The 14,311-nt window shown below is 45.3% G+C and overlaps 2 protein-coding genes across 3 annotated transcripts; one reads left to right on the top strand and one right to left on the bottom strand.

Moving 5' to 3' along the window:
- Positions 1-842: 842 nt before the first annotated feature.
- BRK1 (BRICK1 subunit of SCAR/WAVE actin nucleating complex) lies at positions 843-7,376 on the top strand. 2 transcript variants are annotated; one of them, XM_075183765.1, is made up of 4 exons: positions 843-1,007; positions 3,310-3,392; positions 3,731-3,766; positions 7,066-7,376. In XM_075183765.1, exons 1-4 carry the CDS (start codon positions 890-892, stop codon positions 7,090-7,092), a joined length of 264 nt encoding a protein of 87 aa, XP_075039866.1. In that variant the 5' UTR covers positions 843-889; the 3' UTR covers positions 7,093-7,376. The 2 variants fall into 2 exon arrangements, with proteins under 2 accessions (XP_075039866.1, XP_075039867.1); XM_075183766.1 differs by lacking the exon at positions 3,731-3,766 and having other exon boundaries at positions 845-1,007.
- A 587-nt stretch (positions 7,377-7,963) lies between these two features.
- BORCS6 (BLOC-1 related complex subunit 6) lies at positions 7,964-13,151 on the bottom strand. Its single transcript, XM_075183764.1, has 4 exons — positions 13,009-13,151; positions 10,125-10,279; positions 9,625-9,708; positions 7,964-8,145 (listed from the first exon to the last, which is right to left on the bottom strand). Exons 1-4 carry the CDS (start codon positions 13,037-13,039, stop codon positions 8,020-8,022), a joined length of 396 nt encoding a protein of 131 aa, XP_075039865.1. The 5' UTR covers positions 13,040-13,151; the 3' UTR covers positions 7,964-8,019.
- Positions 13,152-14,311: the final 1,160 nt, after the last annotated feature.

The following is a 14,311-nucleotide window of genomic DNA, read 5'->3' as shown; positions in this document are numbered from 1 at the left end:
ACGTCTTGGTGCCAGATACCACAGAACACCTCCAGAGGTCTGGTGGAGTCCATGCCTCGATGGTTCAGAGCTGTTTTGGCGGCACGAGAGTGGACATATACAATATTTGGCAGGTGGTTTTAAAGATGTGGCTGATTGGCTTATGGTACAACATGTGACCCATTAAATTAATTAGCAATGAAAGAAACACAACAATGGGTTGTGAAGCTGATTAACAGACATAATTTGGATATCAGCTACTAGGTTAATTAATTGCTGTAGCTCCTGTATTATGTTGCCCTCTGGTGGAAATAGAGTACATGCAGTTTTTTTTAAAATGAATGTTAAGGTTGGATTGTTGTTAGACTGTTTATTGTGAAAGTATCTTGTCATTTCAGTGACCTTACCCCAAAAGTTCATTTTTAGTTGAAGAAAGAGGAAAACCAGAGAGTGCAATGTGAGCAACTATCCTTTGGTACTTTAATATAAATCACATAAATAACAGTTGGATTACAGTGTGTAAATATATAATAATAAGGCTTCTGTTTTCAAACACTTCAGTAGTTGGGCTGATACTTTTATTTATATCACATTCTATTAAATAAATCTGAGAACTGTACATAGGAAGAGCAGGGGCACTGCCTGGGGGGTAAAACTTATATAAACCTGGCATCATCCCTGAAATACATTATGTCACAGTAGCTGCAGCTTCCAGCCCACACCCAATATTTGTATGTGTAGGTAACTGCCCATCTCTAAGATGGCGCAGCCAGTGTATCAGTCAGCTGCGCCCATCTCCAAGATGGCGGCCAGGGCCTCAGCTCTGACGTAGAGACACCCAGGGATTATGGCGCCCGTCCTCCTGCAGGCGGCGCTGTGGGTCCTCGGCGGATCGCGGAGGAGAAGGAAGATGGCCGGACAGGAGGACCCAGTGCAGAGGGAGATCCACCAGGACTGGGCCAACCGGGAGTACATCGAGGTCATCACCAGCAGCATCAAGAAGATCGCGGATTTCCTCAACTCCTTCGGTGAGTACCGGGAGATAGAGAGCCCGGGAGGAGGCGGGGCCTGCGGGAGGGTCACCACAGACCTGGATTATAGGGAGGGGGTATATGGGTGTGTGTATGTATATATATATATATATATATATATATACACACACATATACATACATATACATACATATATATACACACACACATACATACATATACATACATATATATACACACACACATACACTGGGTGTACACTGGTCATATAGGGAGGGGGTGTATATATATATATATATATATATATATATATATATATATATGGGGTGTACACTGGTCTTGTAGGGAGTGATATATAATTATATATATGTATATACTGGTCATATAGGGAGGGGGTATATATGGTGTGTACACTGGTCTTATAGGGAGGGGTGTATATATATATATATATATATATATATATAATATATGATGTACACTGGTCATATAGCGAGGGGTATATATACAGAGTGTACCCTGATCATATAGGGGGGGGGGGATATATCATCATCATTTATTTATATAGCTCCAACATATTCCGTAGCGCTTTACAATTGGGGACAAACACAGTAAACTAATAAACAAACTGGGTAAAACAGACAAAGAGGTGAGAAGGCCCTGCTCCCAAGCTTACAATATATACGGGTTGTACGCTGGTCATATAGGGAGGGGGTATATATATATGCGGGGTGTACTCTGGTCATACAGGGTGATCATTGGTATTATAGGGAGGGGGTATACACAGGAACAGCTATATCCACTTAGGGGTGATAATTACATGTCTCAGTCAGGTGATGGAATTGCAGAGCTGATTTAGTATATAACATGTTATATGTACACTATATGGACAGAAGTATTTGGCCCACACCTGTTAATTATTGAATTGAGGTGATTCAATCAGACCCGTTGCCAGAGGTGTATAACATCCAGCACTTAGCCATGCAGTCTCCATTTGCAAACATTTGTGATACAAAATGGGTCGTTCTGAAGAGCTCAGTGACTTCAGGCGTGGTACTGTGATAGGATGCCATTTCTGCAATAAGATGGTTCCTGAAATTGCATCCCTGCTGGATATTCCACGGTCAACTGTTAGTGATATTATTAGAAAGTGGAAGCCTTTAGGAACAACAGCAACTCAATCACGAAGCGGAAGACCACGTAAAATCACAGAGCGGGGTCAACGACTGCTAAGGCGCATGGTGCATAAAAGTCGACAACGCTCTGCGGATTCCATAGCTGAAGAGCTCCGAACTTCCACTGGCATTAATGTAAGCACAAAAACTGTGCTGCAGGAGCTTAATGGAATGGGTTTCCATGACCTGGCAACTGCATGCAGCGTGACATCACCAAGACCAATGCCAAGCGTCGGATGGAGTGGTGTAAAGCACACCGACACTGGACTGTGGAGCAGTGGAAACATGTTCTGTGGGGTGATGAATCACGCTTCTCTGGCAGTCAGATAGGAGATTCTGGGTTTGGCGGATGCCGAGAGAACGTTACCTGCCTGACTGCATTATGCCAACTGTGAAGTTTGGTGGAGGAGGGATAATAGTATGGGGCTGTTTATCAGGGTTTGGCCTTGGCCCCTTATCTCCAGTGAAGGGCAATCTTAATGCTTCAGCATACCAAGTCCTTTTGGACAATGCTATGCTCCCAACTTTGTGGCAACAGTTTGGGGAAGGCCCTTTTCTATTCCAACATGACTGTGTCCCAGTGCACAAAGCAAGGACTACAAGACATGGTTTGAGGAGTTCTGTGTGGAAGGGGTTGACTGGCCCACACAGAGCCCTGTCCTCAACCCCATTGAACACCTTTGGGATGAACTGGAACGGAGATTGTGAGCCAGGCCTTCTCGTCCAACATCAGTGTCTGACCTCATAAATGCTCTACAGGATGAATGAGCACAAATTCCCACAGAAACACTCCAACATCTTGAGGAAAGTCTTGCAAGAAGAGTGGAAGCTGCAAAAGGAGGACCAACTCCATATTATAGTTTATGTATTTGTATATAATGTCATTACAGTCCCTGCTGGTGTAATGGTCAGGCGTCTGAATACTTTTGTCCATATAGTGTGTGTATGTATGTATGTATGTGTATGTGTATGTGTATGTGTATATATATATATATATATATATATATATATATATATATATATATATATATATATCTCTATCTCAGCCTTTCTGTATCTGGTGTATTTGTGGAGTTTAGTTCCACCCTCAGTGTTTCCTATGTATAACTTGGAGCAGCTGTAACTTACAGGGGCTGATGTTAAATGTACTTTTTATTTTCTTTGAGATATGTCTTGCCGTTCCCGACTGGCGACATTAAACGAAAAGCTGACCGCGCTGGAAAGGCGGATCGAATACATAGAAGCCAGGGTATGTAAAGCTTAATATGTTTCTAAACATTGAATGTTACTAAGTCTTAAATAAGCTGTCCCTTGCAAAATACTCTCCCAACCACCAATTCCAAAGTGGTCTTTGAGCCGGGGCAGCTGCTTTCTGCATGTTTGAGGTCCCCCCCATCGTGCATGATATCAGGGATTAGCCGGAGCCCCCTTTGTACATTTAGATGTTAGAGTACGTCACTGTCATAGTATTTCAATGCTTGATTTGCAGACTTGATACTGTAAATACATTTCTGTGTGGTATAGATGAATTATGTACAGATGTGAGCTAGGGTCCGGGGGTAACTAACTGTACCGTATCTTCTGTAGGGGGCCATCTCTGTCTATGCTTCTGACAAAAATCAGGTTGGCTAAAATTGTCTCACAAGCTCCTAAATTGTACATAAGTTTGTCCACCCGCTGTGTTCTCATTCGCTTTAAAGCCTACCTGTCGCCTTTATTAATATTCAACCTATCCAGCCGCCAGTAACACCTGCTGTCACCGAGGCACATCGTGCCTCATGCCTCACTGAGGTCACTAGAGAATTTATAGACTGCGTGAGTGGCTGTTCTACGGCCACTGTAACTGGGCGACAGATACACTTTATCACACCCGATATACATCTTGTTCATGGAGCTATGCACTAAGCGACGCTCGCTGGAGACATTGTAGCTTCTGGCTGTGCATGAAGAATAAACTGTTGGTGTATTACTGAGCTGACTTACAATCTCACTTTATTTTCTGTTCCTTATTTTTTACTTTCCGCTTCCTCTCTGGAATGGTGACTGCAGAATAACTGTTGTGCTGCATGATATACAGCTGCATGGTCTTCTCGTTGCTTCTCAGAAGCTGTTTGGTCCAAGTTTTGAATCCATGTTTTGTAACGATCGATATAGGATATTGTGTTGGAACGAAGATCGCCCCTTGTCAGCCGCATACGCTTGATATTCCCATTTAATATAGGATCAAAGTGCAGTATTTTTGTTAAATAGTACAGTCACATAGTTCCCATTTCCCTGCATCCTACAAATGGGAGTTTCACTGATCGGACTTCCTACGTCTGTTTTTAAAGAAGTGTATTTCCAATTTATAAATTTTTTAAGCTACAGCTAATCCCTGTTTACCTTTAGTTGAGCTTTGCCAACCACCGCTACCTGTAGAAGTGTCACGTCGATGTAGAAATGATCTGTTTCGCAACCTTCCTTTAATATTTGACTAATCAACCCCCTTCAGTTGGCAGAACAACAAGTATCCCGTCTTCTGCAGGGATATCAAATGTTATTGATAAAACTGAGTAGAGCACGTTCAATGCACTACGCTGTGTCTACATTCAGATTTACTTAGGAGCGGTGCCATAGGTGAGGGTCTGTAACTGGTCAGGGTCTGTAACTGGCCAGGGTAAGCTTTTTGGGATAGATATGGTTCTGCCAACTGAGCGGGAGGGGGGCTAATCTCTCCAATATTTATTCTAAGAGGTTACGCAACCGACAAAAGGTTTGTTTTGGTATTTTGATTGCTATGGCCGGTGGCATGCAAGCATTTATCTGCAATTTAAATTCATCACACGTTCTGCTAATTGTCTTGATTTAAGGATTCCCCGACAATCTCTCCTGTGTCGGTGTGTATAACACTGCTAGTTTTGGTTATATGTAGCTGTGTGTGAGAGCATAACATGAATGGAGAGCATAGGATACAGCCAGACACACAATATCACATAGTTGGCTAATTTGGTTGTTTTAGATCAAATTGTTTCAACATTGCGTAATGCCACAAAGGATTGTTTTGAACAATTTATAATCTGATCAATCAGGTTGGCTTACGACCGCCATCGTTGTGCTCCTAGAGTCATGAGCCAACCGTGACAATCACCTAGTGTTAGCTCAGAATGACCAGGTTGCATAGTGTATAGACACAATATAATAAACATTAGTTCACTAACATCCTACAGACAGCTCGTTATGTCAGACGCTGTATTCCAATCGCGAGTAGTGCAAAGCGCGCCTTGGCCACTGTGATGGATGATAACACTTCAGCTATCAATATGGCGGCTTCTCTTGGAGTAGGACGTATTTCTCCTTTGAAACAAAATTAAGTACAAGTTCCTCTGAATTTACGAGCAGTATGGCTGCTTCCGTGAGCACACACCAGGCCACAATCTGTAGTTATTATATCTGTATTTAGGGTGAAATATTTGCATGGAAAGATCCGAGTAAAATATCTGTATTTGTATAAAATATTTGCTGATCGCTCAGTATTTGGACTTTGTAAAGCCGTTACCCTGTATGTGCTGGAAATGTTTTCTTTAAACTGATGTTGGCTGTTTTTGAGGCAATTACAATAAAGGCCTTTTACCTTCAAGTGGTTTCCTTTTTATTAACGAGTTGTCACAAATGTGATCAGTAATTGTATATTGGGGATACCATAAGATCGTTGGGCACTGTCTATCCTAATATGGGTTCTGACCCTTAGCCACCCCCCTGATATCTGTGGGACTTTATCTCTGGGCTGTTTGGAGCAGTGATTGGCTTACAGTCTCCTAGGTAACACATGGTGGTTTCAGACATACAAGCATGATCATTTATAATACAGCCGCTTCGTACAGGCAGCATGTGTTAGAGGTGGCAGGAAATACTCCATCACACTCTGTCTAAACGGCATGGGATGTCTGGGTAAGATGCAACAACGCGTTTTGCCTTTCTTTCCTAGAAGCGACGCGTTGTGTTATCGGTGGGATGCGTGGAGCTGGTCTATGTCCCGTGTTGGGTAGTTAGCGGTGCTGGTTGTAGGGTCCTGGGAGGAAGTGTTGGATACACAATACCAAAATGTCAACTTACATTATTGTCCCAGAAGTACTAAATAAACATTGTAAGGAAACCTAGACCAACAGGGAGAGACTGCTTCAGTTGTATTAATATTAAACCATGGGCTCCAGGATTTGGGTAATGTATAGTTTATTTACCAAGTTAAACCACCGGTGTCTCCTTCCTAGCAACCCTCCAATTTGAGTATATCCCTAGGATCATAAAACTTCACCATTCCAGACTTATTGCCACTAAAACTTGCATTAATTCTCTGACCCATCAATGCACAATTTGTTATTATATAGAATGTAGGAGCAGGTAGAATTGTGACATTAAAGATCTAAACAATAGCCCCCCAGACAGGACAATGGGGATGTATAAGGAAAGAGATGAATGAATTCAGAGCAAATTTATTTCTCTCTGTATTACAATCAGCATTTGGCTACGAAGGAGCGATTTAGTATTAAAATGTCTTGTGCAACGTTTTCTGCGTACACCTGGGGTGACCCCCCACATACAGTACGGCCCGATATTATTTCTCTACCAGACGCACCTCCCTCATTATCAGCCGCTCCCTCCTAAAACCACTTCCTGTTATAGTTCCCCTGACTGTCATGGATTTCTATAGGGTTTTCTGTTGCTGTATGACTATTCGTGTGCATGCTCCACGCTTCCGCGTGCCAGACTTCCCGTTTGCTGTGCTGCTTTGTAGAACTTGTAATTGCTGAATAGACCCGTCCTGTCTGATTCTCACTGTAGCTGCAGAATGTCTAGTTTGTTTTATTTCCTGTAAGAGTCCCGTGCAGTAACGGCCTCTCCTCCTGTCCCACGAACGTAATCCTTTCTGCCTTCTGTCTTTACAGGTCACCAAAGGGGAAACGCTGACATAGAGAAATCTGCAACGTGCATTTAAATATTTTATATACAGATATACGCTATGGACTTCACCCCCTGTAAAACCATCAACGTCTGTTTACAGTGTCGCCTTTTTCTTTAAACAATGGTTAATGCTTAGATGTCACCTGATCATTCCTATGTATTACGCTTTGATGAATCTCTGATGATAAAACAAGACACATTGTTGCTCCGCTAGTGCCACATTGTTTTTCTATTTTCTTTTGTATCGGTGTTTCTGTATCTTTAAATTGTGTTCAAATAAATGGAAACGGTGAGATCCTGCAGAGTCCTAATTTCATACCGTCTCTGACGTCTGCCTCAGACACAGATGAGGTTGTCTAAGACCTAGGCCAGTATAACACGGGTTCAGAGCACCAGGATTGTCTGACCAGAAAACCGCGGCGTTCTAACGTGATTGCGTGTTCCTCATCCACTTTAATTGGACGCTGATCGAATGCCGCAGTTCGCTGGTCAGACGATTGCAGCGTCCTTAAGCACCCATTAGAAACTAGTAAAAGCAATAGACTTCTGAACATCAAATAAAGATTCTGTATAACCAGAGAAATATTAATGTGGGGTGATGCTTACTAGTCAGCATTGTGAACTGTTCTACAGAGATGAGGTTTTGGCTGATGATATAAAGAACTGGCTGAAAAAAAACTAGAAAGATTAAGCAATGTCGACAGCAAAACTTGCAGGAGAGGATGTATAATAAGTTAAAGTGACCTGAAGGTGAAACACTTAAACCAGATTGAGTAATTCTTTGGGACAGGGTTTCACGGAATCCTCAGCTTCCTGTGGAATTATCCTTTAAGACTTTTCCATATTGTGTTGTATACGCATTGAGCAGAACGGACACTGTCCTAGTGGTGCATAAATGTGTTTATTTAAAAATATAATCCAAGCTGCTTATCAATAAGTTATTTACATAACGTCTCGAACATGTCCAGAGTGCGTTTAATGTCTCTGATTTGTTTGGCTAAAGCATGAATGGGCTGCATGGTTCTGTCCAGCTCCTCGCAGCGGGCCATCAGCGTGTACATGCCCTGGGGGGAAACCGGAGAAGACCGTTACACACATGACACATGAACACCGCGCTCCCTGTCTATACCGCCAGTCGTACACAGGACACAACTGGTGTTACAGCGAGGCTGGCGCTACAGAAGGGGGTGGTATAATGGTATTCATACATTTTACTGCATATCTGTGGTAGAGGAAGAAATATACTTATCCTAAGGGAAGGTCATGTATGGAGATGACAAGCTGTGTATTCCTGGACTAAATAATATAAGTTTGCCAAATGCATCTTTATAGCCCATCTGCAGCCAGGGAGGTGTTGACTGATTAGGCAAAGTATGAGTGACAGCTTTGCAAACCTGCTCTTCAGAAATGCGCTGGGTAGATTTGTGGGTGGGGTCAGATATTGGAGGAGACGGCAGCTGCTACATGAAGCCGGCCACAAGTGGCAATTTACCATAAACTGGCAGAAAATCTCATGTGCAGACTCATCAGTCACCTGTTATGGAAATCCCATGTAATTAACAGTGATAACACTAAGGTCGGGTGTTTGAATCCTATTGGCCGGTGTGGGTATGAAATCATTGAGCAACATTGTAACACTGCGTTCTTATCACTTACCCACCCACATGTGGGGCTAGGGTGCGCACACATCTTTACCGCTGCATATTATGGTGATCAAATAGTGTGTGTTCAGGTTACCACCAAGCCTCGAGACACAAGACAGGTTTTCTGGATGTCCCTGAGTATTTTTAGCTAAATGAAGCAATCATTTAGATTGTTACATGGGATAAATCAGTGATTTCCAGGGTAGATGGCCTGTGTCTGGAGTTGTATCAGCCCGAATGACATAGGTAGTAGGTAGAGTGAGCTGGATGGTGATTGGTGCTTATGGCAGAAGGCGGGACTTGTCACAACACATTCAATACGACCTGACAAGCTCCACCCCTCCCACAGTAAGATGTTCTTCAACTAACAACAAAAGAACTATTGACAGTAATCTGCAACTTTTGTTAATTAGAGGGATTATGAATTAGGCTACGGTTGGAGAGCTCCTTTAATGCACAATAACACACACACACTACATATATATTATTTATCTAGAAATGTTCACTTAATGATAGCGAGAAGTCTTTTTTTTTGTGTCTTCGTTAGAAAAAAGACCATTTATAGTTCATCTATTCTCCTCAGACAGGATTTATCATCTTGTTTTTTGCCTTTTTAATATGAAGCACTATTCAGATAGGGGATGTTTTACTGTGGTGTTCACTAAGCCCCACCCACTTTTTACTCAGTAGCATAAGAGGCGGAGGTAATAGTAATATAACGTTATAGAACATGCAGTATAAAGGACAATATAAATACAAGATAAATATGTTTTCATTCCTCCTCTTCTAGAATACCCTCAATGTGTATCATAAAGCAGCACAAGAACTATAAACACATCTTCTCTGTAATGTACGTTTCAGTATCACATCCTCCTCTGTCCTCAGTACTGTATCACTCACCTTGATGCTCATATCGACGGACTCCCCCAGGCTGTCCACGGAATCCCTGTACGTCTGGATGTACCCCACGCTGAGCGCCGTCATCTGATAAATACACAGAAGGCGTTAGACTCACAAACGTGCACGACCGGAGCAATGAGACTGTTGTTGTGTTAATTGTGTATTGAAACAAACAAATCAACTAAAACAGCACTGGTGTATTCTGTATATTGCAGGGTGAAGCCTAAGGGGTATATTTACTAAACTGCGGGTTTGAAAAAGTGGAGATGTTGCCTATAGCAACCAATCAGATTCTAGCTGTCATATTGTAGCATGTACTGAATAAATGACAGCTAGAAGGTGATTGGTTGCTATAGGCAACATCTCCACTTTTTCAAACCCGCAGTTTAGTAAATATACCCCTAAGAGTTACTTTAAATACGGCCAATAAAAACTTCCCGGACAAACGCGTTTCACTCCCTGAAAAATCAGCAGCTGAACATTACACATCCTGATCTTACGTTCTGAATTGTGCCGTTCAAACTCTTCATCATCTGATCCACTTTGAGGGCAACGTCCTGCGTCAGGATCTCCAAATCCTTCAGCACCTCCAGGTCAATGGGCGGGATGTCGGCCTTACTCCGCTGCAGCGCGTGATGGCGGACGCTGGTGTCGGCTGAAATACCAGGAAATGTGTTTAGGGAAGTTTAATTAACATTTAGTTTGATAGACGAAAAACAAACTAAAGAAAAACCAACTCTTGCGCTCACTTGATAACTGTGTATGTACTAAACAAACAGGCCACGCCCATTTGCATGACCATTCATTTATAAGTAGCCCCTCCCTCTCTTTTGCTAGCTCCACCCCTGACTACAGACCACCACTGTCGGCTCTATACTTTGTGGATACAATGTTGCTACACTTTAATCTAGGGCTATACAAGGACATGTCAATAGGATCATATTAGAGATTGCATCAGATGAATCACATGACCTGTAAACAAGATTTCCCTATGGGACCTGCTACACATCAGCTCCTCTACAGGACAATTCTGCAACACGCCTGCGTCACACGTGATCATATAATAAGCACTACACACATGTAGTGGGTTGTTCCAGGGTGTCCAGTTGTTTTGCTGTCATTTGTGACTACTCCGATCGTTGTGATGAGGTCAGTACATAAGTAACCACACCCTACATATAGGAAGTACTACTTCCCTGTACCTAAGGAATACATTAAATATGTGAATAAATCCCATCCAGTGTGATTAAGTTAATATTCAATTAGAATCATACTTTTAAACTTAAAAGTGTTACAAGAAACTAATCAGATTATTTTTTCACAATTTCAGATTTATTTGCTGCAAAGTTTTTAAATGGCTGTGGCAGATAAATTACTAAGGATTATATACTGCTGATGTCATAGAACATAGGGGCTCGTAGGGTCATACATGAAGATTGGGGGGGGGGGGGTGACCACCTCCTACAAGCAGCCTGGATTGGGGGGGTGACCACCTCCTACAAGCAGCCTGGATTGGGGGGGTGACCACCTCCTACATGCAGCCTGGATTGGGGGGGTGACCACCTCCTACATGCAGCCTGGATTGGGGGGGTGACCACCTGCAGCCTGGATTGGGGGGGTGACCACCTGCAGCCTGGATTGGGGGGGTGATCACCTCCTACAAGCAGCCTGGATTGGGGGGGTGACCACCTGCAGCCTGGATTGGGGGGGGTGACCACCTCCTACAAGCAGCCTGGATTGGGGGGGTGACCACCTCCTACAAGCAGCCTGGATTGGGGGGGTGACCACCTCCTACATGCAGCCTGGATTGGGGGGGTGACCACCTGCAGCCTGGATTGGGGGGGTGACCACCTGCAGCCTGGATTGGGGGGGTGATCACCTCCTACAAGCAGCCTGGATTGGGGGGGTGACCACCTCCTACAAGCAGCCTGGATTGGGGGTGACCACCTCCTACAAGCAGCCTGGATTGGGTGGGTGACCACCTCCTACATGCAGCCTGGATTGGGGGGGTGACCACCTCCTACAAGCAGCCTGGATTGGGGGGGTGACCACCTCCTACATGCAGCCTGGATTGGGTGGGTGACCACCTCCTACATGCAGCCTGGATTGGGGGGGTGACCACCTCCTACAAGCAGCCTGGATTGGGGGGGTGACCACCTCCTACAAGCAGCCTGGATTGGGGGTGACCACCTCCTACATGCAGCCTGGATTGGGGGGGGGTGACCACCTCCTACATGCAGCCTGGATTGGGGGGGTGACCACCTCCTACAAGCAGCCTGGATTGGGGGGGTGACCACCTCCTACAAGCAGCCTGGATTGGGGGTGACCACCTCCTACATGCAGCCTGGATTGGGGGGGGTGACCACCTCCTACATGCAGCCTGGATTGGGGGGGTGACCATCTCCTACATGCAGCCTGGATTGGGGGGGGGTGACCACCTCCTACAAGCAGCCTGGATTGGGGGGGGGGGTGACCACCTCCTACAAGCAGCCTGGATTGGGGGGGTGACCACCTCCTACAAGCAGCCTGGATTGGGGGTGACCACCTCCTACATGCAGCCTGGATTGGGGGGGGTGACCACCTCCTACATACAGCCTGGATTGGGGGGGTGACCATCTCCTACATGCAGCCTGGATTGGGGGTGACCACCTCCTACATGCAGCCTGGATTGGGGGGGTGACCACCTCCTACATGCAGCCTGGATTGGGGGGGGTGACCATCTCCTACATGCAGCCTGGATTGGGGGGGTGACCATCTCCTACATGCAGCCTGGATTGGGGGGGGGGGGGGTGACCACCTCCTACAAGCAGCCTGGATTGGGGGGGTGACCACCTCCTACAAGCAGCCTGGATTGGGGGGGGTGACCACCTCCTACAAGCAGCCTGGATTGGGGGGGTGACCACCTCCTACAAGCAGCCTGGATTGGGGGGGTGACCACCTCCTACAAGCAGCCTGGATTGGGGGGGGTGACCACCTCCTACATGCAGCCTGGATTGGGGGGGGTGACCACCTCCTACAAGCAGCCTGGATTGGGGGGGTGACCACCTCCTACATGCAGCCTGGATTGGGGGGGTGACCACCTCCTACAAGCATCCTGGATTGGGGGGGTGACCACCTCCTACATGCAGCCTGGATTGGGGGTGACCCATCCCCTGGATACACCCACATGTTAGTGTAACACATACACAGCAATGAGATACATCTGCCCCAACCTCACAGGGATTGGGGCCCACAGTAATTGCCCCAGTCTCTGTGTTCAGCTGCTGCAGAACCTCTTTCCCACCCCAGCTGTCCACCAGCCCCGGGATAACTCCTGGCAGCTGCCCCGCAGGGCCCGGTGCCCGCAGCCCCCTCCCCAGTGCCCCCTCCCCGGCCTGCACTCACACTCCCGCTCCGAGCTGTGCCTGGAGCTCATCCTCACAGTGCTGGGGGTGCTGCGCTCAGTCCTCACATCCCGGTACCGGAGAGTCCGCCCCGGCCGCTTCCCCGCACAATGGAGCCGCTCGGCTGTCAATCGAACTGGGCCCCGCCCACTGCGTGTGTCACAGACTCCTGGGGGCCAATCATGTGTGGGGGCGTCACCAGGGGCGGGGCATGAGGGAGGGGGCTTCTACCAGTGTTATATACTGAGAGTTACCTGGGCGAGTCTGGATAGTGCACAGTAATACTTCTATATAATCCTAATACCTGGATAGTGCACAGTGATACTTCTATATAATCCTGTTACTTGTCTAGCCTGGATAGTGCACAGTAATACTTCTATATAATCCTAATACCTGGATAGTGCACAGTGATACTTCTATATAATCCTGTTACTTGTCTAGCCTGGATAGTGCACAGTAATACTTCTATCTAATCCTAATACCTGGATAATGCACAGTGATACTTCTATATAATCCTAATACTTGTCTAGCCTGGATAGTGCACAGTGATACTTCTATATAATCCTGTTACTTGTCTAGCCTGGATAGTGCACAGTGATACTTCTATATAATCCTAATACCTGGATAGTGCACAGTAATACTTCTATATAATCCTGTTACTTGTCTAGCCTGGATAGTGCACAGTGATACTTCTATATAATCCTAATACCTGGATAGTGCACAGTGATACTTCTATATAATCCTAATACCTGGATAGTGCACAGTGATACTTCTATATAATCCTAATACCTGGATAGTGCACAGTGATACTTCTATATAATCCTAATATCTGTCCAGCCTGGATAGTGCACAGCAATACTTCTATATAATCCTAATACCTGTCTAGCCTGGATAGTGCACAGTAATACTTCTATATAATTCTAATACCTGTCCAGCCTGGATAGTGCACAGTAATACTTCTAGCTAATCCTAATACCAGTCCAGCCTGGATAGTGCACAGTAATACTTCTATCTAATCCTGTTACCAGTCCAGCCTGTGTAGTGCACAGTAATACTTCTATCTAACCAATACATCTTGAATTATGCACAGTAAGAGATCCGGTCCATTAGAGACCACACAATCTGCTTTTGGGTCAACCTGATTATCAAATATGCAGAGCACTTGATTGGGAACCGCTGGAGGACAATCGCACACTGACACCTGAGGTCCTAGGACAATCGCACACTGACACCTGAGGTCCTAGGACATTGCACACCGACACCTGAGGTCTGAGGTCCGACACCTGAATGTACACCTAGTTATT

This window comes from Mixophyes fleayi, chromosome 8, assembly GCF_038048845.1.
Source record: "Mixophyes fleayi isolate aMixFle1 chromosome 8, aMixFle1.hap1, whole genome shotgun sequence".
In the NCBI taxonomy this organism is placed as follows: Eukaryota; Metazoa; Chordata; class Amphibia; order Anura; family Limnodynastidae; genus Mixophyes; species Mixophyes fleayi.
The sequence above is the reverse complement of the archived record's forward strand: the minus strand, read 5'-3'. Positions and strand labels throughout refer to the sequence as shown.

Bases quoted from the DNA above. Each gene is read 5' to 3' on its own strand.
- BRK1 (XM_075183765.1), top strand. From the start codon at position 890: ATGGCCGGACAGGAGGACCCAGTGCAGAGGGAGATCCACCAGGACTGG. The intron at 1,008-3,309 runs GTGAGTACCGGG...ATTTTCTTTGAG, and splicing joins GGATTTCCTCAACTCCTTCG to ATATGTCTTGCCGTTCCCGA. The intron at 3,393-3,730 runs GTATGTAAAGCT...TATCTTCTGTAG, and splicing joins TCGAATACATAGAAGCCAGG to GGGGCCATCTCTGTCTATGC.
- BORCS6 (XM_075183764.1), bottom strand. From the start codon at position 13,039: ATGAGCTCCAGGCACAGCTCGGAGCGGGAGT. The intron at 9,709-10,124 runs GTAAGATCAGGA...TGTATTTATCAG, and splicing joins TGAACGGCACAATTCAGAAC to ATGACGGCGCTCAGCGTGGG. The intron at 8,146-9,624 runs GTGAGTGATACA...GTTTCCCCCCAG, and splicing joins CCGTCGATATGAGCATCAAG to GGCATGTACACGCTGATGGC.